At 38.6% G+C, this 26,448-nt stretch overlaps 1 protein-coding gene across 3 annotated transcripts; it reads left to right on the forward strand.

The window, feature by feature from the left end:
- The first annotated feature begins 1,454 nt into the window (after nt 1-1,454).
- rab27a (RAB27A, member RAS oncogene family) lies at nt 1,455-25,120 on the forward strand. Of its 3 annotated transcripts, XR_014874636.1 has the most exons (7): nt 1,456-1,835; nt 17,453-17,621; nt 20,143-20,228; nt 20,305-20,408; nt 20,952-21,075; nt 22,337-23,671; nt 24,241-25,120. XR_014874636.1 is itself a non-coding variant. In XM_085163432.1 (6 exons), the coding sequence occupies exons 2-6, from the start codon at nt 17,469-17,471 to the stop codon at nt 22,530-22,532; spliced, it is 663 nt and encodes a 220-aa protein (XP_085019558.1). In that variant the 5' UTR covers nt 1,455-1,855; nt 17,453-17,468; the 3' UTR covers nt 22,533-25,120. The 3 variants fall into 3 exon arrangements, 2 of the variants coding, with proteins under 2 accessions (XP_085019558.1, XP_085019552.1); XM_085163432.1 differs by having other exon boundaries at nt 1,455-1,855; nt 22,337-25,120; XM_085163426.1 differs by having other exon boundaries at nt 22,337-25,120.
- Nucleotides 25,121-26,448: the final 1,328 nt, after the last annotated feature.

Raw genomic sequence — 26,448 nt, forward strand, 5'->3', positions numbered from 1 at the left:
AGACAACTGTTAGAGTGTATCTCTCATATGAGTAAATGCTGTTACCCATGAGACTGTGAGCCCATAAAGCTTAGACATAACTTAAATTGATCAAACATTACTAAAAGCACTGTAACGGCCCTTTAGTTGCCCTTAGTTGCCCTTGCTGAGTGTTCTACAGTGCCACATTCACGTGTAGACATCTGCAAAGAGAAAATGAGGTTTGTGGTCCACAGAAGCCTGAAAACAGGTCACATTTTGTTCTGCCACATGAAATGCATTTGTGTCTCTTCATGGGATAAATGAACTAACAATGCAACTATATAAAAACAAAATTATACATTTGTAATTCATTCAATTATCATTATTTATAAGCACTATATAAACAAAACCATGGTTGAAGGGAGACCTCGAGTGGAATATCCTCTGATATCTGATTGGCCCCCATGGTGTTACTCACAAAATTGTGTTGTGATATCAGTGCAGTGTGCCCAGATCAATTATTTCTTAAAAAAAAAAAAAAAAAACAACAACACAGATGCCTATTTGAACTACACCAGGTGTGTCAAAGATGCAGTTCTAGACTTTTCCCATTTTCTGTGCTTCTAACAGAAAACCACAAAGAAACACAAAAATATGACTTTTTTTTTTTTTTTTTTAACATCTAAACATTTAAGTGATCAGAACTATGTAATTACTTCCCCCAAATGTAATAATATATAGCCTACACAGAGTTTTAAAAAGGTTTTACCATTTTCTCAACTAACATGTGCTTCATAGCTTCAGACAAGTGATTTTGTATAGAATTACTCATTCAGCAATCATTTTCAGGGAACCAGCTACATTATGAATACATATTGCCAACATAGAAGTGGTTACAATGTTTCCACCATTTACAGAAATAAAAACTATTCACCCCTAAGAACTGCATCTTTCCGGGATTGAACTCAAGAGTGTCACTGACAGCACTACACTGTTCCAATCCAAAGACTGGGTAGGGTCCTCATCGTGCTCTCTTCTGTATACTTTGGGTCATAAGATAGAACCATGACGTAAATGTGTAGTTGAGCTAGTTATTTATCTATCTATATCTGACAGTAATCACAGAATTCTTACTTTTATTTTACAGAATGTCAGAATTCTAATTTAAAAAAAAGGCAGAATATTTGACATTAATCTCAGAATTCTGACTAAAAATTTAGATCTTAGAATCCTGAGATTATTGTCAGAATTATAATAAAGAAAAGTCAGAATTCGTAATTAAGGTCAGAAAAATTATTTTTTTAAAAATCAGGATTCTGATGTAAAAAGTATTACTTTCTGTTGGTTTTTTAATATCCTGCATTACATATACTTATGTACCATGCCCCCCTGCCTGTTGTTCGTGGGTCCCCTTTGTGCCCGCTACTTTAAAAAATTCTGGAAACGCCCCTGCGCTGAATATCGCGTAATTAAAAAGTGCCTCAAAACGAGCACATGGCGTAGTTACAGTTTGCGTTGGCACGGTTATCACGCCGCCGTGTGTAGTTATTAGAAAATATGATGTTTCCTGAGGAGGTATCGTGTGCCAGTTGAAGCAGTGCGGTCTGGTCTGGCTGTGTGTTGTAACTGCCGTTTCCTTCAGTTAGCTGACGTTAGCCGTGAGGAGGAGCTGTTTCTCAGCACGACCACACCGACCGAGTTACCACGGCTGCTCACTGCTGATGAGGCCTCTCTCATGTCGACTAAAAGGCCAGCGGCGACGGACAAAGTAAAACTTTCATTTCCTAACTTTCCTTAAAGTCTTCAGGGGCCACTTTTTTAGCCACTTTTTTTTAAGACGCGACAAAGCGCCCAGCAGCAACGCCCCGCGGCGGGTGAGTATACTCCAGGAAATGTAAGTCGAAGAAACCAGTCTGTAGCATCTGTCTGCAGTTAGCAAGAAAACTTTTACCTCGCTCGAATATGTTGCTTTGGGGCTGCTTGTGTTTGTGTGTGGTTAACGTAAAGGAGCGCTGGCGTGGGGAAACGTTTTAGCACCTGCTTTATTCTCTCCTCAAATAGCCAGAGCTCGTAGCTTGCTCCACACTTGCTCGATAATTGGAGCAGACTGTTGAAACGTGTGAAACTCTGGCTGTCTCCAGCTCTTATCACACTTCTTCTCTGCCATGCTTAGACCAAACTGGTGGCAGCAGTTTGTTTGACAGAGGAAGCTGCCATGCAGTTCTGCCTTCTTCACAGGATCTATGTTAAAGTTGTTGTTGTTGTTGTTTTTAAAAATTTAAAATAAGTGATTATTTCTTGCCTAACAAGTCACGTGATCAGAAGTGACACACACGAGGACCAGCTGATGATTATTAGATTCTATCGGCCTGTTTTCGGTTAATCGATTGGAGCGTGGCAATGGGTTTTGTGCGCCTCCGACTGCCTGCTGCTGATAAGTCCTCACAAGGTATTTTAATGACTAGATCGTTGATGCAGGACCTCCTTATCCAGTCAAATACATCACTTGTGTAGCACCCTTTTTCTTTTCTTTTCTTTTCTTTTTTTTTTTCCTTGCCTATTTTGCTTGAAGTTTATGGTACTGGCGCATCCGGATTTTCCCAAGGAGCTGCCTCCTTCTGTTTTGGACAGCTGCCCAGGGTGGGTCTTCCACTTTAGCTTTGACAAATGATTAAAGCTGCTTTTTGTTTGCATGGGTGGCAGCCTGACAGGAATGGCCTCTAAATCCATTCCCATGCATACCAAGGTACAGCCCTGAGATCTTTTAGGGTATATTGTACAGCTTTTTTTTAAAAGATTTCTTTCTAGACAGCTCTGGACAAGATGTGAAAAAACAAGACTAAATTAAGGACAAACAACATGGCACATGTATGATAACAAATGTGATAAGAAAGCTATCAGAAAAGTTTTCAATGTTGTCATTTAAGGACCCTTTTTAAAGAAACAACATAGATTAGTTAAAGCTGCCGCTTAACAATTTTCAAAACCTATAAAAGAGCTTTCCACCATCAGTGCTAAGTCTCATCACAGTTTGTGAAATGGTCTTAACCTCTAATCTGTTTTTGTCTTCCTGGTAACACTTTTCCCACACTTCTTAACGTGTCCCCAAATACGATTTTTCCTCTGTCCAGTCTTGCATGTAATGCTGTAATAACAACAACCTCTGCATAGCTTTTTTATGTTGATATATGGAAGCCTGTTTATGCCACTGAAAAAAATCAATATTTTTTTTGTCATGTATCAGTCAATCTTTTGAGTTGGGCATGGGGTGGGTGATATAAACAATATACGATAGAAACGATATAAATTTGGCCAACGATAGAGATTTTGACTATACCGCTCTACCGTGATAGCGCATGTTGATGATGTCATCAAGCTGCTCCTGTTTTGGTCTAAAGCATCGCAGCGGCTACAACCATTATCATCTGTAAATTATGCCGGGCGACAGTCATAGCAAAGAGATGAAGCACTTTTGAAATATGGGGAAAGCCAGAAACTGCGCTTCCTCCACTTTTGTAGCATTGATTCATTAATGTTGAATTCTCTCGCAGCTGCTCTATTCCCATGTTGTTGCAGTATATTAATAACTAACCTTGTATTATGGATGAATAATCTCAGTTGTTCTCCTGACTGAAGTTTGGCCCGTGTATAGCATCCTGCTATGTGATTGCATTTGACCCTGACAACCAGAATCCATCACGTTAACTTTTATCGAGTGGAAAAAAAGTTGGCGTTCATCCTCCAGCTTCACTGTGCTAATGTTATGCTAACATAGCTGTGTCGCTAGCACAACATTATATACCAGGTAGTCCAACTTTAGTAACCCTGCAAACGCCACTGCTGTTTAGTTTTCTGTCTTCATTTATGTTGGAAGTGATAGCAGAGCTGTACGTTTTAATTAGTTTAAAAAATCTCTCAGTCAGAACATGGTATGTCATGTTTAGGGGGAAACTAGCGAACTAACTTCCTGTTAACTTCTAACTTTGTTAAATTGAATAAAAATTCTGTTTTCATGGATGCCTGGATGTTAAACTTAATTGTAACAACTGGTAAAGCAGCAACGCTGATGATTTTATTAAAGATGAAATAATTTAGACCGTTTTTAACTCTGTGTTCGTTTGACTTTGGGACCTGAAGCGGACGGAGTTTTGGACCCAGATTACTCCCCGAAGCTTCTCACTACGGCATCCGTAATGCTCTGATAATCCATTAAGCAGTGCGGCTTACCAAAGTTGTACTAAAACATTTTTTAACAGATTTCTGCACGCCAAAATCTGTTCGAGTTCAGTAAGCACAACCAGAATTCATTATAGTGTGGAAAATACGTTATACAGAAGAAAAGAATATATCGTTACCGCACATGCTTCAAATTATACCGCGATATGGATTTTAGGCCACATCGCCCAGCCCTAGTTGGGCATATCAATATTTCAACTTACTTACTCAAATGTTTGAGAAACTAATTAAAGATTTAGATAATAATTTGAACTTTAGGCTCATGGATGGCAAAAAACTTTTTTTTTTTTCAGAGGTGGAAACAACCTTCTGTGCAAAGTGGTTCGAGACATTGTAGTTCAAGTCAGCCATGTGACAGATGTTTGCAGTTCATTTGCATTATTTTGGGCACATTATTATCATTAAAAATGACTTGGTTAAGTCTAGTTGTGAATGATTTGGTTTATGTGATAAAAGTACCAGATTAGATTCAGAAAAATCACTTTTTTGGGATAACAAAATTGGGTTAAACATTTTTTTTTCAAAGCTCTTTTATTGGTTACCTTGATGATACGTCCCTGGTTTGTCTGAGAAGCAGATATGCTGCAGACATCCAGTCCAACCCAACTTCATATATATAGAGCGCTTTAAAAACAATATAATTGACCGAAGTGCCTTCTGATTAAAAGATAGCAATAAAGTCCAAAAACACATATTAAACAAAAATCAATAAAAATAAAACATGGAAAATTGAAATAAAAACAGAGTAAAAATATAATTCATGCGTACATGTTAGTTTCAAAGTCCAGCTGACTGATGAAAAAGTGACATCTCACCTCCATGAGGACAAACAAACTACTTCTTAGGGACTGTTTCACATTTTGCTATTAGACTGTGTTGTCGATGCAGACAATATAACACATGTACAAACGAGAGTAATTTTGAAGCTGGTGACAGCTCATCCTAGCTGATAGAAAGGTGGACTATCAGGTTAGATTAGGAATGCAGGTGTACCACAGATAAAGATGTTCAGATGCAGTAGGGTAAAGTGTTTAAAAACTATTCAGATAATTAAATATGCTTTTTTTTTTTTTCTAAATCTCCTTTCTAAGCTTCCAAATTTTGAATATTAAGCACACCATCAACAAAACAAATGTCATAGTAATCCTCCTTCATTTATAAAAGGAAGTTGTTAGTAATGACACCATCCATCTATCGGCCCGTCCAGCCAACCGTGGATGGGTCGCCAGACTGCTACATAAAGGGGCAATTTTAGGACCACCCATTATCCTAACCTGCATGTCACCTTTTGCCCTAATAATGAAATAAATGTACTTAAATCCAGCAACAGGCTTAGTTCCCATCTATGGAGGCATTTCATACCGGCTCCATAGTATAGTGGTTAACACACTTGTGTTACATGTGACAAGTACAGTTACAAGTTCCCTGGTTTGAGGCACAATTCCAGCCTCAGGAGTCACAAGCTTGTAGTGCCAATCCCAGTCTCGGCGATTAAATGGGAGGGTTGGAGGGTGGAACCATTATACAAGTATAACATGAATTACAACTTGTATGTGGTGTCTGCACTATGCGTCTTTACTCTTATTTTAGGTTGTGCAGTGGTTAGCACTGTCACCTCACAGCAAGAAGGGTAATGGTTCTACTGGCTGTCTGAGGCCTTTCTGTGGGGAGGTTACACGTTTACCCCGTACCTGTGTTGGTTTTCTCCAGACAGTATGGCTTCCTCCCACAGTCCAAAGACACACAAGTTATTAAAATGGTTATTGGTGGACTTCTGAGTCTCGGCAGCACTTGGATTCTTACACTGCAAGTAAAGAGTTCAGATCTCCTACATGAAACCAGCATGTAATATGTTTCTTTTAGAGTGGTGTACATCCAGTGAACGAGGAGGACCCTTGGTGTTATTGATTATGAAAGATTCACATTTTGTAAGGCAGTAACAAGGACAGGACTGCTGCTGCTTCTTCTTTTTGATGCTCACAGCTCATGATGTTTTCTTGCCTAACACAAGAGATCATACTGTGCTATCAGAGCTTGTTTCCTTTTCACAGCTATACTAGGTTTGTGAAGTGCTGTATGACTGTGCAATTTACCTCAAACTTTACATTTTAGAACAGTGCCACACATACCATGTAATGCATTTTCTTGATGTATGATGATGTGCCATTTTTTTGTACTTAAATGAAACGCAATAAGAACGTCTCTGATTAGCTGATAATAATCTGCAGAAATGTGCTGACACAATCTTCACTGTGGTTTTGCTCGACTGTGTCACTTCTGTGACCTGTTTTAGCCGAAGCACATTTTGTATATTGGCTCAAGCTTTTCCGTCAATTTAAAAAAAAACAAAAAAAACAACAAAAAAAAACATAAAGGGGTAGGTTTTTTTTCTTTTTTCTCTTTAGTAACATGTGGTCCTGTTATCTTTAGGTACATAGTTGCCAGTTTGCTATATGGTAGCAGGAAAAACCATCATTAAAAAAAGAATACTAATGCTAATAATGAATGGATTCTTTAGTGTATCTTCGTAGATAAAATATATTGGCCCATTTTCTGAGCACTAAAAACAGTAACTGGTCTATTTGTAAAACTGGCTGCAAGTCCTACAAGGTTAATCCAGTGCTTTTATTAAAACCATTGACTTAAAACTGAAAGGTTTTTTTTTTCTCCATTAGAGTACTTTTTGACTTGTCATAAATGAAGAAGCACATTTTTCAGTTTCTTTTCCAGTGAGACACAGTACAATACAAGGACTTTAAACTCTTTTAGATAAACATGATTTTTATTAGTGAACATTTTAACAAATGTAATAATTAGGTTAAATTATATAATTACTTTTCCAACTTTTTGCTGAGGATGAAACAAAAAAGAAATCCTGTAATAAATTCTACTTTAAAGGCTGTAAAGGCTCTCTTGGAGAGAAGAAGAACAACTGCTGTCTAAGCAAAAACCCTTAGTGATCCCTCATGTGTCAGAAGTATCGGAACAGCTAAGACACATTTTTCTCTAAACACCACATCTCTGTGGCTTTCGAACCCAGAAATAAGCGGCACCAAAAATTGCTCCACCCCAAGGATCTGGTCCCCTGGCACAAACAGAGTAATGTAGTGTACGCTGTTAAGTGCCTGGAGGATTGCTCTGATTTATACATCCGGGAAACCAAACAACCTCTGGCTAAGCGGATGGCACAACACAGAAACGCTAACTTGTCAGGCCAGGACCCCATAGGCTATTTACACCTACAGATCAGTGGACACTCTTTCAATGATGAGGATGTAAACATCCTGGACAGGAAGGAACACAGGTTTGAGGGGGATGTCAAGGAGGCCATTTACGTGAAAAGAGAAAGATGATCTCTGAATCAAGGAAGGGGCCTAAGGGTATATCTTTCATCATCTGCATCACCAATGCTGTGATTGCAGCCATTCCTCAACTCTGTGAATAGTACACATGGTCACTGATCAATGGTCTTTGATCAGTAGTTGTTGATCAATGTTCATGACAATTTGCATATTAATGATCAAGAAACTGACCTCACAGCCCATGTTTGTCAGTGGTGCTAGTTTCAGTCATTGTGCAAATGTACTGTTTGTAAGGTTGGAGAAACCTGCAGTCAGCTGAGACTGAAGAAGTCACTTGGATGAGTGACAAAATGTTTCTCGCGCTGAAAATGCCCCGCCCAGATGAACAGAATCAGCTTTTGGGGTAAAGGCTCTAGTGTTTACTTCTTGATTAAACTATTTAGATGGTTTTGTAGTCACTTTAGTTGTTGATCTACATGCATGTGAGCAGTTCAGCCACACTTCAAAATTGACAACATAATTTCCAAATATTTGGGACACTGATTAAAAGATAAATAACAAGCAGTGTGCAATAATTCATATTTACACTTTATACCCAAGTAAAAATACTACAAAGAAGAAAAATTATGCATAATTTCAGTTGCGTGCTAACACGTTTCAGAAACAACACTTTTCCCACTGTGTTGCATCACCTCTTTAACAACACTAAGTATATGGAAGTTGAGTGAAACAGTTTTACATTGTTGCTTAATTCAGCAGTTGCTTAACAGTTTGTAGCCCTCTTTGTCATTTGTTTATTGTTATGTAATGCACTATTGGGTGGCCAGTATGGACTGCTGGCAAGGCAGTTTAGTACCTGGACTCTTACCACAGAATTGTGCTGTTGAAATATGTGGCCTGCTGCCTTTTGCTGGAAAAGATTGCATCTGTACACATACTGTTCCAAAGTCACTGTAAGTATATTGTTTGGCATTAATGGTGCCTTTACAGGTGGGCGAGTTACCCAATGTGTGTGCTCTAATGCCTTCCATAACATCACAGATCCTGGAAAAGGATTTAATTGGTCAGGCTACAGGACAGTTTTCCATTCAGTCCAATCTCAGTCCATTTTAAATAAGCCTGAGCCCAGAGAAGTTGGTGTCTTGTTTGCATTTGTTTTGTCTTTGCATCGGTGGCTACAATGAGGAGCCCAGCTCGCTGATGGTAGCTTTCAGAAGCGCTTCTGAGGAGATTTCTCAGTATTTTAAACAAGGTGTGGAAATACCACTTTTTTTTTCTTCTCAGTATTACGCTATAACATTTCTAAACTACTTCTTACAGTTTTTCACAGAGTGAACTCCATCCATCCTGTACAAGATGCTCTATTTCTTCTCGTTGTGTTTTTTTTGTTGGCCCTATCTAGACTTTTTTTTTTTTTTTTTTACAAACCTGTTTCTGACCTGAAAAAAGTTAAAGGATTACACTAGTTTTTGCTTTGATGTGATGTTGTGGTGTTTTAATCAGTTATATGGTTTAAATGTTTATGTGGAAATGGAGTGGCAGTTAACCCCAACGGGGAATTCATGAAACCTCACAGAACTGCCTGTGCTTGGACTCACGCAGAGACTTTTCTGCATGTTTCAACCAGCTAAGCTTTCGGTACCTTCACACCAGTCATTAACTTCTTTTTTTTTCTTGGCATCTCATAGGCCAACTACAGGGTTTAGGGCTCTGGCCTGAAAGTTTTCTAAAGGGGAAAACAGCCCCTCCTCCATGTTTCTCTGTAGGCTTAGTGTAGTCCTGTAATCTTGTTGGAGTTCTTTCCCTGGATTTCTCCAGACAAATTTTCAGCCATCACATCCATGTAGGTTGAATTTAGACTACAAAAGGTTATGTCTGTTTTCTTATGTTTTATTTGACGTTAATCCAAGCTGTCATATTCAGTGTTCAGTATTAAGTTACTTTAAATTAGTAACTTAGTTACATTACTAGTTCTATCAAAAGTAACTCAGTTACTTCAAGATACTCATTACTTTCAAAGTAACTAGTTACTAGGGAAAGTAACTTTGGTTTTACTCAGACTTCTCTTGTTAATGTGTTGCTTCCGTAACTGGATACCCAGCAAGATTGCCAGTCTTCTAGCTTGCTTACTTGCCACAAGTGCACTGTGCCACCTACCAATAGAAAGGAAAAGATAATGTGCATATTTCCACGAGAGAAATCCCACGCCTGGACCGTTGTTGACCGCCGCCATGATTCTCGCCTACATCACAGTGTCATGCGCGCTTTTTACATCCAACACAAAAACTGCAGTCGCGGTGTTTTCGATTGCCCTCAGAACTTGGAAATTCTGCCTTCTGAATAGGAAGATGTAGGCAACACCAGACTGCAGATGAGCTGCATACAGGGCTGGACTGGGACAAAAAATCGGCCCGGGCATTTTGATTAGAGACCGGCCCGCCATTATAGGGTGGCTGTAGCTCAGGTGGCCTGAGCAGGTCGGCCACTAATCAGAAGGTCGGTGGTTCGATCCCAGGCTGCCTCCTGGCTGCATGCTAAATATCCTTGGGCAAGATACTAACCCCATGTTTGCCTACTGGTGGTGGTCAGAGGGCAGCCTCGCCTCTGTCAGTGCGCCCCAGGGCAGCTGTGAATGTGTGTGTGAATGGGTGAATGACTGAATGTAGTGTGAAGCGCTTTGGGGTCCTTAGGGACTAGAAAAGCGCTATACAAATGAAGGCCATTTACCATTTTTTACCAAATCATAAAGCCTTTGAATGAAAACAAACGCTGTTGTGACAGTGATGTACACTGTTCTGATGGTATATATGTATCAATCTATCAATCGTTTGTTGTATGACTCATATAATTATTTTTTAAAAGCTAGACATTTTAAATGAGAATAAGAAAGAAAAGTATTTCTTTGTGCCCCCCTTTCCCTGTTAATGCCCTACCTGGCCCCTGGCAACACTTTGCTAGACCCGCCCCTGCACAGTTACCAGCTGTCAGCTACATAGAAAAGGATCCTGGTGTTATTTGTCTCTCAGAAACAGTTCATAACTTCCCTTCAACTCATTCATGTCACCTAAAAGGTAAACCTGTTTCTCCATCACCTGTTCAGCTCTGATGATTCAGTAAGGACATCTCCTGGTTTCAAATCCATGTTTCACTCTCACCACATATCCAAACCGATATCATGACCAGCAGCAGGGCTCCCAAAATTTCAAAATCCCTGGTCGCCCTTCGGGCAGGGACTCTTCAGTTTTTGGTAGCCCAAAATAAATTTAAGTAGCCCGAATAAAAAAGAGAGCAATTTTTTGATTGATGTTTTGTTTCCTGTTTTGTTTCTGTTACAATATTATACATTAAAGTATATTATTGTAACGGAAACAAAACATTAATCAAAAAATTGAAACACAAATTACAACATTGTATAAAAATTACAATCATCAACTCAAATACTTGGTTCTAATTGAACAGACATTTCTATGAACTTGTAAGAACTGTGTAGAACATGAATCAGTCTGTGTCAGATCCTGAATTTGAAATTTAAGATGCAAGTGGAACCAAGATCTAGGCCATTTGCTCTTTGAAGTTTGCAAAGACTGCTAAATTGTGCCAGTGGTAGTTCTCTCTTTGCAACATAGTACGCAGATTTTTCAGGTTTATTTTTAGTATGTTATTTGCAATTGGTGTTTGTTCTGGGCCTGGTGGCGCCTGTGTCCGGCAGCCTCGCCTCTGTCAGTGCGCCCCAGGGCAGCTGTGGCTACAATGTAGCTTGCCATCGCCAGTGTGTGAATGTGTGTGTGAATGAGTGAATGACTGAATGTAGTGTAAAGCGCTTTGGGGTCCTTAAGGACTAGAAAAGCGCTATACAAATGCAGCTCACCTCCTGCAACCACTTTTCCGAGAATACGTGCAAAAGCGATTTTGCGAGCCCTGAGCAGGTTTTACAGCTGTGGCTCCAGCAAACATCAGCTAATACTAGAAAGTAATATTAAATAAATTCTAACAACAGCTGATCAAGCTTAAACGTGCTGCTGTTGTTTAACGCGACATCCGCTGGTTTCTTCTTTGTGGCGCGAAGTCGGCGATAAACAAACAAGAGAGAAAAGCCAATCAGCTGATCATTGATCAGTTTCATGATTAAAGTAGCAACAGGAGAGGGAGGGGGAGAGAATGAGAGAAGACGAGGGAGCTGTGCAGCAAAGACACAGAATAACTCCAGCTTTGTGTCTTTTTCATTGTAGCTGAAGTCCTGGACAAACTGTGTTCCTTTTCAGCTCAATACGAAACGCGTAATATTTTCTCTGAATACGAGACTATTCCGTTTTTTAGGGGACGGTTGGCAACTCTAATAATTAACCTTATGAACAAAATAAAGTTCAACATCAGTAACATAGCACCCGCCCAGCTGTATAGAAACTCCGTCATGCTAGCTAGTATGCAGTACAAAAAAGTCAGCATAACAAAAATAAACTCCACCTAACCTTGGTTTATATCTGACCCAGATAGACTGCAGGTCATAACTTCTTACCTGAAGTTCAGTTCACCTGACACTCGGACCGGCGGCCGCCTCGGGTCTCCCCTCTTGCCTCCCCTTTCTCTCATCCACCTGCTGGCCTCCACCACTTGCTAATGTTACTGAATCTGTGGAAGCTCCGCGATAGCCACCACACGAAGTAACGAGTAACGAACCTATCTAAATCCCAGTAACGATTAACGCGTTCCTGATTTTGGCATAATAACTAGTTACCGTGCTCGTTACCACAATAATAACGTAGTTACTGTAACGCGTTACTTAATAACGCGTTAGTCCCAACACTGGTCATATTGTTTGAGCTAATACATGGTTCTCAGTATGAACCTGTCTGATAGATCTTGTTGTTCTCTGTGGTGAAGAATCTAAATCTGTAAAACACAAACATGAAAACGCTGCTTTAAGAGCAGGAGTCTGAGATCTTTATATGGTGGATTCCCATATTAAATACGCATACCCTGACCTTTTGTGCTTTTTTTGTGGACCAGTAAAAATATACAGATGGCCCAGTGCTGAGCACTGTGCTCTGATCTGCATGATTTCTTTGCCATATTAGACATAGCCCCTCAATCTCACAGAAGCCCCTTTTACCTACTGTTCTAATCATTGCTTTAGGAGGAGCACCCAATCAGAATAAAGTATGGCTTAAAGAGAGGGTGGTTTTAAAATGAGAGGCACTAAAGTCAGTAGATGAAGTGAGGGGCTGCTCCAAGGCCCAGTATAAGATGAGCTTATTTTGAACTTTGCAACACTATTCCCAAAAATATGCAGATGGAAATGGGTATAATAGGGCTACTCTAACAGACTATAACTTTACATACTTATAACTTTTAGGTTATTGCATGTTTATGAGATAGATTTTCTGTGTGTGTAAACATGCAAACAAGGTTGAATATTAAATATGTGTCACTAAGTTTACATTTGTATTGATAAAAGATAATAATACTGATATATCCCCTTTATTTGAAATGTAGAATAAAAGTAGTTTCTTTCAAGATTTATGTAATGCTGATGGCAGTTGATCCAACCAGAGTTTCTTCCAGGAGACCTAATGGAAACACCAAGGCTTTTAAAGTTATTATTAAAACCTTGTTTAGAAGTTTTAACCCGCCTGAGTGAAAACGGACACACGAGAAGGAATGTAGACGTCACTGTCGTCTGACTTGGTGCTCTTTGCTCAGTTTATGGCCATATCCGTGCTTAAAGCAGGCATTTCCATCTCAGGGTGTTTATTGTGGATCCTGATTTTGCACTTAAAGTCTTAAGCTGCTTATTATAGTCCTAGATGGAGAGTTCAATGAGCGATAGAGTGAAAGAATGTAAGACTTGTCTGAATGCTTTTCTGTGCAGTGGTCATATGATACATCTCCGCCATCTTTTAACTGTTTTGATTGGACCTATTCGACCATTACAAATGAAAATGTTACATCCAGCAGCTACAACACAGTACATTCAAGTATGTAGAAAATAATATAATTTGCTCAGAAAATTTGTAACTACATTAAAGCTGTAGGAACATAAAACATTGTCTGAGTCAGAGTGCGTGTCTTTAGTCGGAGAGGAATTTAAAATGCTTCCTGTCACCGTGTCAGCAAGATGAAACCACTCTTCCGTCACACACAGATTAGCCCCACAGTGCCATTCACCGTACAAATCTAAGCCTCGAAGGCACTTAAAACTCTAAAAGAAGGAATGCATGTATCTTGCCAATTTTCACTGTAGTTTAAGTTTAAGAGAACATGAGTCTATTTAGTCAGACTATATGATAAAGTCTGAATATGTCCTGCAGGTTTTAAATGTGTCCTTGATTCAACACAGCTGATCTAAATAGTTAAATTACCTCCTCAACATGTGTTGAAGTTTTCCCAGAGGCCTGGTAATGAACTAATCATTTGATTCAGGTGTGCTGACCCAGGGTGATATCTAAAACCTGCAGGACACCGGCTCTTGAGGCCTGGAGTTTCCCACCCCTGCTCTAGTATCTAAAGGGGTACTTAACAGTAAAATAAATTTCATTGGTCCTTTTTGGAGTTCAAAAAGATTTTCCTACAAAAAACGAAATTTTGAAGACTGGTTGCATTTTGCCCTTTTACAGACTAACAAACAATTACACTGCAGAGAAAAATAGCTCTAAGACTGATTTTTTTGTGACACGGTTAAAGGTTTAATGTGCCTTTTACAGTGCTCTGAGTGTAATGTTGTGGTGAGGTTGAATGCTGCGGTTGGTGTCTGTGGTTACACAGTCATGTTTAGCGCAGTAGATCCGTGGTTAGCATTTTATTTTACAGCAAGAGGGTCCCGGGTTTGAAGTCTAGCAGAAAGTCTGAACTAGGGCTGCCACAAACGATTATTTTGGTAGTCGACTAGTCACCGATTATTTTTGCGATTAGTCGACTAATCACATCATGCATCCATTGGACGTAAAACGTACAGCTTATTGCACCAGCATGCATCTGCTCTTATATAACTATCATTAGCTTACAGCTTTAAGTGTTTAAGGTATGTGCTAACTAAAAATAAAGACAAGATGATAGTTTATTAAATTTTAATGAAATTTGCAGATTGTTTCAGTGAAGTTTAATAAACTCCTTGCTATCTAAATTATAACAGGACACCGGAGTATATTCTCGAGCATCTCACACTTCTGATAATCAGTTGTTTGCTTGAGGTTTATTCAGCTGTGTAAAAACTATAACTTTAATCTCAGCCAAGCCAATTTACTCAGGAATAAATAAAATACTAAAAAAAAGCGAAACAATAACATTTTTAAGTTATCTAAGTGACTTATATATGTTTAACCTGAGTAGCAAAAGACGGCGGTGGGTTTGAAAACGATTTGCCCGGAGTCTGGTGTTCTCACCGGCTCTAGTGAGCTTTGCCCCCGGCTAGCTATTGAGCTGGTGGGTAACAGACATCGGAGCGCTTTTCAAAATATGTGGTGTCTTGATAAACTGAGCAGATATTTGAGATTTACACAGCTACGTTCTCGCCTGAAAATATGTTAAACATTTATTTTGTGACCCAGAAAGAATAAAAAGAGTAATATTAAAACTAACTAGCTGCTGCCATTGTTGGAAACTGAGCTGGGCTGCGCTATGAATTCTAGGACGGAGCTACTTCTTCTTCTTCGGGGTTTAACGGCAGCTGGCATCCTTGTACATGCAGTGCTGCCATCTTCTGTTTCAGTCCGTTATTACACTCTTAAATCCTACTACTTGTTCCTGCGTCTTTTGTGATCTTACAAAGCTTCAAACGACGTGTCGACTATTAAATCAGTCGTCGACGATTTTGATAGTGATTGATAGATTTTAATCGTGACTAGTCGACTAATCGTGGCAGCCCTAGTCTGAACCCTTCTGTTTGGAGTTGTCATGCTCTCCAAGATGTTTGGTTTCGCATGTGTCGGCCTAGTAAACAGTTCCACACGAGATTTTTTTAAAATCACAAGTTTTACCAACTGTTTAAAAGGAAAAAAAAAAAAAGTTTTTTTTTATATTTTTCTGTTTTTTACTTCAGATGATCTCAGAGAAATCAGGTTGGGATAATATTTTTTGCTCGTGCTTTGCACTACTGGAAACAGTGTGGTTTAGGTGAGGCATTTGTCTGGGTAGAGCGTGCAGGAGGTAGTAGTTATAATTGGTGGTGAATGCAGCAGAATATTAGCTTCTATTCTCACAAAGACTCTGTTAGGGAGCTGGCAGGTTGAAGACCAGCTAATGTCTGAGCACTGTGAGCACTCTGAGCTAATGTCTGAGCACTTGCATGAGGTGCATGTTCTCACATGCACCTCATGCAAGAAAAGTTTTAGACCGCAGATAAGTCACTGATAAGTCATCTTCATGTGTGAAGATGACTTATCAGTATTGTTATTTTAGGGAAGACGGAGTTCATGCGAAAGCATCAGAAAATAAATGCAATTGTAATTAAATACTAAAATCTGCTGCTTGGACTGGAGAACGGTAACTTACATTATCTTCACACTGTAGTGGAGCCAGAGCTCTAATATTTATCTAAGGCTACGTTCACACTGCAGGTCTTAATGCACAATTCCGATTTTGTTGATCAAATATAATTTTTTTTTGTCTGCTTGTTCACACTACAAATAAAATGCGACATCAAACGTGCTCTAGTGTGAACGCTCAAAGCGGCCCGCATGCGCAAAAGATGATGTCACACACAACGCGCTCTGTTTAGACCCAGAGCAAACAGTGTTGTTTGACTGATGGCCCTTAATAATAAAGACTTCGGACTTTACATTTCCCAATTTTTGCTTTAAGTTATTTTGTTATTTACATAATAATGTAAATTATATGGGTCGCATAGGGTCAAAAAAATCGGATTTGATGCACTTTTGCCTGCAGTGTGAACGTAGCCTTAGACAGGGTTGGGGAACTCCAGACCTTAATGGCTGGTGATCCTGCAGGTTTTAGATGTGTCCTTGATTCAACACAGCTGATTCAAATGGCTAAATTACCGCCTCAACATCTCTTGTAGTTCTCCAGAGGCCTGGTAATGAACTAATCATTTGATTCAGGTGTGTTGACCCACTGGAGTTCCCCACCCTTGATCTAACATATGCAGATCTTTACATCTTTAGAAACTTGAAAGGCTGTACACAGAGAGTTGGTCAAATACTGGTCGAAACGAGCTGTCTCGGGGATTATCTGTCAGCACACTGCTAAATCCTGCTCTTGTAATTCCCATCATTCAGTAACATCTGACAGAAGTTGGCTTTAACCAGCACCAAGTAATTCATACAGACATTATATATGCAACTTTTTTTAAATTCTTTTTTTTTTTTTTTTTTTTTTTTTTTTTTTTACAGTTGTGCATTTCATTGATTGTGTGGTTCCCCCCCAAAAAAATTCCACTGCACACTAGGCCCTGCCTTACGGCACAACATTTAGCAACCACTGGATTTGCGTAATAGAGCGCCTGTCTTTGGCACTCCGCTTCTAGACTTCTGGTTCTTACTGATGAAGACATAAATGTCTATGTGGCAACTATAGTTTTAGCAAATATGAACAACCACAGGACTAATTAATACTTTAGCAGTGAACTGTTTTCTATAGTACATAAACACATCTTGTTTTCCTGGTGTGCGCATGTTTGCTTTTAACCTACAGCACGTACTGAATAATAATAACCTTTACACAGACGCAGTAGTTCATTGGTACTTTTGCTCTTTTCATGTTGAGTGTACCTTTTGAATATTAAAAGTGTCATGTATTGTAGAGTTTCTGTGTTTGAGGGTTTTGGATAAGACATGTACTAAAACTTTACAAGAGTTATGTTTAGTTCCAGTTTTGTACTTTTTCACTCCACTCTCTGCTTAATTTCTGAAGAATAGAGATATGACTATGACTTCCTTTTTCCATTTATATTTATTTATAAGATTGTTGGCTGACTGAGTTGTTTTGTTCATGTGTTTCAGAAATTAAGGCCTCACTATGTCTGATGGGGAATATGATTACCTCATCAAATTTTTAGCCCTTGGTGACTCTGGCGTGGGAAAAACGAGCTTCCTGTACCAGTACACAGATAGCAAGTTTAACTCCAAGTTCATCACTACAGTCGGAATAGACTTCAGAGAAAAACGAGTGGTGAGTCGGAGCTCTTTCCTTCAGCTCTTCTTTTTTGGCATCAAAGCAGTTTAGGAGGACATCAGGTGTGAGGGAAGTGACCTTAAAGAAAGTCCAGCAGACCCAAAGCTGTTTCCACTTGATTAAAAATCAACAAACAATGTTTAAAATACCAAAAACCTTGAAAGACCAGATGTTAGTCACTGGATAAAACAAAATAATTTAAATTGCAATCTACTGAAAACCAAAGCAAAACTATTTTGAAGTTTTGAACACCCTTTCTGAACTTCATGAAAGATTTAAATATAACAGAAAGTAATTGTGAATAATTGTAAATGTAAACCATTAAGTGTTTGGTTTGTTATGTTTTGAATGGACTCAGTGTTTGCATTTGTTTTGTTTTTTTAAATAAATAAGAGCTGTTTCCATATGGATAACCATGTACAGCATTAAGATGAATGGCTTTCTTTTCATTTTCTTTTTTGTTTCTGACTTTCTGTTTTAATGTTGTCAGTGTTTTTGAAATCTTAATGAACATATTATTGGGGTTAAAAAAACAAAACAAAACAAACACCCAAAAAAACCCACTCCACTCTCACGCTGTACAGGAAGCCTGATCAGGAGCCTAAACAGATTCCCAGATCATTCACTCCACGTTACAAAAGCCTACCGGTGAATGTTGCAACAGAAAGTAATGACTAATACTGCTGAGAGGCAGGCAGCACCCTCCTTAAGAATAAACACTTCATACCATTGGCAAACAGCTGAGCACATCTCATATTTACTTTAATGCTGCTGACCTTCAGCTCTGAGAAGAAAACCTGCTCCTGTTATATGTATCTGTCATTATCGTTTCAGTGGAAGTGACTCTAATGCTTGATCTGAAGGATTTGAATGTACCTCTTTTCGTTAAACATAAAAACTTTACTTTTAAATCTAAATGAGTGCACAGATGGGGAATATTTGTTTTTTTTTTTTTGTTTTGGGGAGATGAACAGAAATCTGTTTGGTTTTTTTTGTTTTGTTTTTTTTTCCCCCAGCTGTTTTTTGTTTTTTAATTAATACATGGGGTAACTGCACTTCCCCATCACTGACACCAAGCTGCAGTTTTGCTCAGTACACTGTTTAAGAATGGCTGAGGAGGAGAAGCCGTGATGGAGGATGCACAGGCAAAAGTTACAATCAGTTTACATCAGAGGTGTGAGACACAGCTGGAATATAGAAACCACGGAGGGAGGAGGACTTTTGGAACAACTTGTCCTTATTATATTCATAAGTTGTTTCAGCTGTTTTCAGAGTTTTTGCACTTCACCATTTGTGAGAATTTAAAAGAACAATAACATCTTGAGAGTGATGTGGATTTTATTGAAACTATATATATTAAATAAATTGACACTGGTATCAAGTTGAGCTGTAATTTGACTATAACAAACTATTCATGCAACTTCAAAATGAGGCTGAAAAATCAGGAAAACATTTTCTTAAATGTTTGCTGCCTCAACTTCTCCCTCCCCGTGTCTCTACTTATCTACTCCTCTGCTTGTATCTCTGGTGAGCGGTAACAAGACACAAGGAGTGGAATCAAAGAGAGAGACGAGTTCCCACTTCAAGCGTTAAGTCACATTTCAGCTCATCCGGCTGCAGGACTGATGAGCTCCTGCGACGGGGAACTGTCCGTCGTCCATCTGTCTGCTCACATGAGTCATTACTCCTCCTACAGTGTGGGTCATTAGTTAATCAAACGTGTACACAATGAGAGCTCACACAATATAAACTCGTTATCAAGGTCATATTTGTTGTTTTATGGGCAGTTATCTCTGACCTTCTAATTATTAAAGTTTAATGAATCTACAGTTTTTGACAAACTCTGTAAATAATTGTGTTAACTATCCATCATCTCAACGTTGGCCATAGGTGATTAGCCCAGGAGGAGCCTTCTGTTCCTGGTTCATGGTTCCTGCTTCTCCAGGAAATTTTAAATGTCATTAACATAATTTTCCCTTTAGTTTCTGCCTTTTCTGCACTGATTTATGATGGAAATGTCAGAATTTTTGTTTAAAAAAAAAAAAAGAAAAAAAGATGCAGTCATAAAAAGCACAAACTGGCAGTACTCTAATTATTCTCACATTTTCTCATTTAACATTTAACCCGCTCTGTCAACACTCATAGGCATGATTCAGTGATTCATTCCTCTCTCCTGTTTTTAGTTTGAGAGCTCTGATTTGGTATCTGATAATTACATTTACACAGATCCCCTGTTCATAACTTAATTTAAACTTTACTTTTGAATAGTACAAAACTCCCTGCACAGTCATAAATATCAGGATTATCATAAGATTCATTAGCAAACAGAAACACTTCTAAACTCCTCAAACTGGCTGCCAACTAACTTGGTTTTCAGACCTTTTCTATCATCGTCTTTGTTTTGTTTCTTTTTCTCTCCCCCCTCTTGTTCCTAAATGGTTAATGGGGTGGCTATATCCTCAACATCCCAGTTTAATATCTGTTAAATTAAGTATATGTATATTTTTCTGTTTCTAAGCTGTACAAATCACCTGGTCCAGATGGCACATCAAGCAAAGGACAGAAGATCCACATGCAGCTGTGGGACACTGCAGGACAGGAGAGGTAAACTCTGTTCTAACTTCTTGATCTCTAACATTAGTGTTTCTCCATTAAGTGTTTTTTCTTCCTCTGATTTCAGGTTTCGAAGTTTGACGACTGCTTTCTTCAGAGATGCAATGGGTTTCCTCCTCCTCTTCGACCTCACAAACGAGCAAAGTTTCCTCAACGTCAGACACTGGATGAGTATGTGTCCTAATGTGTTGAGCTGAAAGCACATTTTTAGTCATGAAAATGGAAGAATGAACAATCAGTTCACCGCTGGTGTAATTAATATAAGTGCACCAGTCACTGGATATCTACAAGGGCACCTGTAGATGCCCTTCTACTGATTTTTAAAGAAAGTAATCCAGATTTTATTTCTTCCTTGCCTGGCCTTCATCTCTCCACCAGGTTTTATGAAATTCAGCTCTGTAGCTTTTCAGTAATCTTGCTGACAGACAAACAAACAAACATCCACGTCGGCTCTGCCTTGGCAGAGAAATAATCTGTTTCTTGTTGACTGTGCACAAAGGCTTATTATGTCCGACTCGTGGAGTTTGGTTTTAGACCCAAAGTGTAATTAAACTTTTAATCTCCCTTTTATTACTCTTTCCCTACTCTAACCCCAGCTGTATCAACTAGTACATGAATGACACCTTGGTGTGTTTGCCACTATTTAAGATATTTCCATGGAAACACAACTTTATGCATTTAAAAAAAAAAAAAAACAACCTCTGATCGTTTCAGGTCAGTTACAGATCCATGCATACTGTGAAAATCCGGACATCGTTCTGTGTGGGAACAAATGTGACCTGTCAGACCAGAGAATGATCAGTGAAAACCAGGCTCGTGAACTCGCCGAGAAGTACGGGTATGTCTGTCTGCCTGCCCGCCTGTGATCCATCTGTACATGAACCTCTCCCTCAAACATTTGCCAAGGAGGCAGTGGCCACTTTGTTTGCCAAAGTTCGTGCAGGACAATGTTGAACTAAATTAATCCTCCTTGAAAAACAAATATTTGTGCACACGTGTAAAATGGCTTGGGACCCATCAGACACACCTTTACTAAAAATATAAACGATGCATTCAAGCATATGGCATTTCTGTCCATCTGCTGTGAATGTATATGTGACATGAGTCCTCAAGTAGAGTAGAAAAGCACTGTATGACAATCAGCCAATGGCCTTGACAATAACTTCTCATTTATATCTACAAATGGCATCATGTCTACCTGGCAACCACCTAACAAAGGACTATAAAATGACATTTATACAGTCGAGGACGACCTCAGCTTTGCAGATGTCCCACAGACATTTCTCCCTTTTTTTTTTTTTTTTTGTATTTATTTATTTTAAATGAATTTATTTACTTTTAATATAGTCTGTGCCATATTTATCTGTTCATTTATATAAACAATATCTAACACCCTTATCTCAGTGTGGTTAAGTATATCAGTTAACCGACTGATCAAACAATACTGTAGCAGTCCGTGTACTGTCGTATTATTATATCTGTGTATTTTAGTATTTTAATAAGTACACAGCAGCAGATGGGTACTCCAAAGATGAAAACGTCTCCAGGTAGTCAGTAAATGACCTTTTTTTGCTGCTAATTAGTTTAGAAATAACAGCGTCAGGCTGTTTCAGGAAAACACTGAGCTCCATTTCACAAACTTAATCAACATGCTTGGTTCCACAGCTCTGCACATAAAAACGAACAAAATCAATACTCATGTTCTCAACTTCAGCTCCATGAAAGTCTTGTCCTGAAAGCTGTGATGCTTGCCGGATCGCCTTCACTGCGTCAAAACGGCGACCCTTCAGCTTGAATTTCATTTTGGGGCGGAGTCAGATCTGGCGAATGGGGCAGGTGGGGAGGGTAAAATTGTTTCGGTGTGCCCTTCTGTGAGTGGGGCGACGTTCAGGTCGTTTCGATGGATGACTCTGGACCAGTCTTTAATTTCAATGACCGATTTTTAAAAAAAATTTTTTTTATTATTATTATTATTTTTTGCTTCTTATGAGCAGAGTCACAACTTTTTAATTGCACTCCTACGTCAACAAAAGGTTTGAGCTACACTATAGCTGCTGTCTTTGATCCCTGTTTTGTAACTGAAACATGTTTCTGTGCAGAATCCCGTATTTTGAGACGAGTGCTGCAAACGGGGATAACGTGAGCCAGGCCGTGGAAGTCCTGCTGGATCTCATCATGAAGAGGATGGAACGATGTGTGGACAAGTCCTGGATCCCCGATGGGACTGTCCGAGCTAACGGACCCTTCACCCCAGACCCCTCAGAGGGCTCCGACAGAAGCAGATGTGCATGTTAGGTTTATTTTAAACATCTGTGTTCATAGTGTGGGTGGGAAATGATGAAGAGGTGGGAGTCTGTATATTATTATTATTATTATTATCATTATTATTGTATGCTCTGTGATGATCATTCGTGCCATGCAATCCGACACACCCAGTGTGTTACACATTTCCATCCAGTTTGTCAGTGCTGAGTTAAATGCCTTTTGGATTTGGGCATTTAATTTGAATTGATTTAATGAGTCTTTTGAATGATTAATTCATGCTGGTTGTGATTTTGGGATATTTATTTCTTATGATGAATAGCTTAAATTTCCAGATCATATATTCAAAGGTGAACTGCAGTGCCACAGGTTTTATGACTATACTTGCTTTAGAGATAAATTAGCTATTTATGGAGTTTTAGGTTATGTTCTACTGATGCTCTTCTGAATGTTAAGCTGTAATCTCACCGGTGCCACAGCAAGAGGAAATGTAGCTCACAGTGACCATCCGGTGTTAGCTAGATGGACAAGTAACACTCTTTATTTTCCTTCCTAAATCTTTGTGCTTGTTTGCCTGCAAAATTACAAAACTCTGTTTCACTAAATCATCTAAACTTTATTATGTACAGTTAAGTCCAATAATTACTAAAAAAAAAAGTACATTCAGTAGTTAGAATGAATTAAAGTGATTTAAAACAGGGCAATAACTCAGGAACGGGGATGATTCTGGTTAACTATCCTGCAGCTGAAAACAGACGGTTGCAGAAAATGTTTAAAAACATCAAACTTTTGTGCATATTTGGACTTTTTTGGGCTAAACATAATACTCAGTTTTATATTTTAAGCTAAAATATCAGTGTGTGTGGACTTTCAGATTACTTTTGAGGAATATCTTGGAGACTAAAAATGATCAAAATGGGCTTCTGATTAATAAATGCAGAAGCCATTGTTATCCCAATGATAACACTTGTGTCTGAAGAGAGGCTTTGACTAATTTCCTGAATTTCACCCAGATTTTCAGATTTATCATCATTTGTAGTATTCGTAAAGTCCCGAACACCTTGACAAATAAATATTTATTACTCCAGAGGGCAGTATTACGAAGCAAGGTTCAGCATATCCAGGCTTCCCTGGCATTGCCTGGCTGGATAAAACGTTAAAAACCCAGTGATGTGGTGGGAAAATCAGGCTTTCTGCTTCAGACTCTGAGCACACTCGCATAAAACAATGTTTTTGACAACTTGTTTAATGTCTGAAGCTTTCAAACATTACTCGGTGTGTTCAATTCCGATGATTTCCCATCACTTTAGTTTATCGGCAGATTAAACCGAATATAAATTATACAATAACTACGATAACTCAAGAAGGATGTTACCTAGGATTTTCAAACTGTTTCTACTGCTACTACTGAAAATGTCAGATGAGTTCAAATCTCAGTGAACTTGACCTCGAAATCAGAGGTCAGAGCTTTTAATGCGACCTGACTTGATTACTGTGGTAAAACAAAAGTTTCTGCTCGTATTTACAGTATGCTCAAAGTGCTAAAGGAACACATTTCACACATGAAAGCTGCAGAGCTTTACCTCACTAACGCGAAGCCCAGCTGTAAGGTTTACAGCAGTGCTAACTGTGCCTCAGACTGTTTGCTGAAATTCAGGCGGTTATGCAGAAATTTCACGTTGGCTGCTTGATCCAAATCTGCTGCTAGTCTGTTTCACACTGCTGGGTTTGCAGCTACTAGATAACAGATTAGAAAACAGATCAGTTACATTTTAGGCTTTATACACCATGTTAAAAAAATCGGTGTTCACATTGATCCGGTGGTAGACTGAAGTGAAGGGAATTTAAATATACTAACTCAAACTTTATTTTACTGCTGAATGTGATTGTGATAATTGGAGATTAACAATTTCCTGCAGCATTACACTTGGTCTTTCATTTTGCTGTTTAGATCTCTATCACTTAGTCTTTGTCTAAAGTTGGTGATACACTGGAGACTCATTTCTATGCAGAATTAGAGGGAAATCATACATCAAAAGCATCTTTTTATGTGAGTGTACGCAAAGCCTGAAGCAGAAAGTTAACGAAGAAAGCTGATACTGCGGGTTCAGGTTTTGTTAAGCTAGTTAACGCCAGAAAAGCCTGGCTATGTTGAGCTTAATTTGTAGTAATCCCCTATGGCTTGTCCTTTCACTGTGTGTGGATACTGTTTATTTATCAGCACCTGTGGATATAAAAACAAAAGCACCTGCCGCTGTTGCTTAATTCTCAGCTCTTACTTGGTTGCACACTGTTGCTGAATGTGTTTAAAACTGATGCGCTCAGATGCTGTATTATATTTAGGGCAAAAAAATGGGGCTTGCACTTTAGTTTACAATCAAGGTATAAATTTAATCTTTCAGATCAATTTTATACCTCTGATATTTACATTTAACACTGAAGTTACATTTTATTTATGAAAGGCTGAGAGTGATGTTTTAGTTGAGGCACATTATTTGTCACCGAAAATGAGATTTGATCACATAAGAAAGGCAAAACTGAAATGTGTCATATTGTCAGTTGTGCCATACTTTCATATGCAAAATGTGTAAATTATATCCAGAAATAAACATTTGTATTTATGTATCTGACTGTTTTATTTAATTATTTTCAGATTCTGAGTATAATTAATACCAGATGCTTGTTATCTGTGCCAATATTCAAACATGCAACACTGACACTCTGATTTAAATTCACAGATTTTGTACAAAGCCTTTCAGACATTTAATGAAAAATTAATACACATTTCTTTAGCTTGTTGTGAGTTTCTGTAGCAGGAGACTGCTTCGGTTTTCCTACAGGCCGCTACAGTTATAGCATCCTAAAGTCTCATATGTATATAAAAAGTATGTTATGACTTCTTAGAAACAAAAAATAATTCTGAAATAAAGGTTTTAACAGCAGGACTTCGGGTGTAGTCAGTCAATCACATGGCAGCAACTAATTTAGGCATGTAGAGATGGCCAACATGACCTGCTGAAGTCAAATTAAGCATTAGAGAAGAGAAGAAAGGTGATCTAAGTGACTTTGATCATGCCATGGTAGTTTGTACCAGACTCCTAATGTGCTGGAATTTTCTCACAGAAACCTCTCCAGGATTTACAGGGAATAAAAGTTGACATCTATCAGTCTGGAAGGGGTTACAGAGACATTTAAGGCTTTGGGACTCCAGTGAGCCACAGTGAGAGCCATTAGCCACAAACTGACAAAACTTGGAACAGCGGTGAACTTTCTGGGGAGTGACCGGCCTACCAAAATTACTCCAGGAGTGCATCAACAACTCATCCTAGAGGTCAAGAATGATCCCAGAACAACATCTAAAGAACTGCAGGCTGGTCTGGCCTCAGTTAAGGTCAGAGTTCATGATTCAACAAAAGAAAGAGAATGGACAAAAAATGGCATCAATGGGAGAGTTAGAAGGGGAAAAATCATTGCTGACAAAAAAGAATACAAAAGCTCACATTAGCAAAAAGATATTATGATGATCCCCAATATTTTATTTTTCACAGTCACATGTTTTCAGAGGATCAAACAAATTTTAAACAATAAAAAAACCTCAGGAAGGAAGCAAATAGTTTTTCATAGCACTGTAGCTATCATTGAATCTAATTAAAGCTACCATGAAAACATTTTCAAACAATAAAAACTAAAGTGAAACGAAAAAATTCGCTCTGGAAAGTGAACTAACGGGAACAACTAAAACGAATAATAATGAAATAGACTAATTATGAAATACAAAACTCTTTATAATCTTGCTTTGCGCATCGAGAGGCTCTAAGGATTTAGAAGTGAAGTGAGAGTAAAGCCAGGAGATGGCAGTAGTGCAGCATCTTTGGATGCAAACTGCCGTTAAAAATGACAGAAAAGAAGAAGAGCTGCGCTAAAAACTAGCTTTGTGGTTTTTTAGCCA

This window comes from Neolamprologus multifasciatus, chromosome 1 (assembly GCF_963576455.1).
Source record: "Neolamprologus multifasciatus chromosome 1, fNeoMul1.2, whole genome shotgun sequence".
Taxonomy (NCBI): Eukaryota; Metazoa; Chordata; class Actinopteri; order Cichliformes; family Cichlidae; genus Neolamprologus; species Neolamprologus multifasciatus.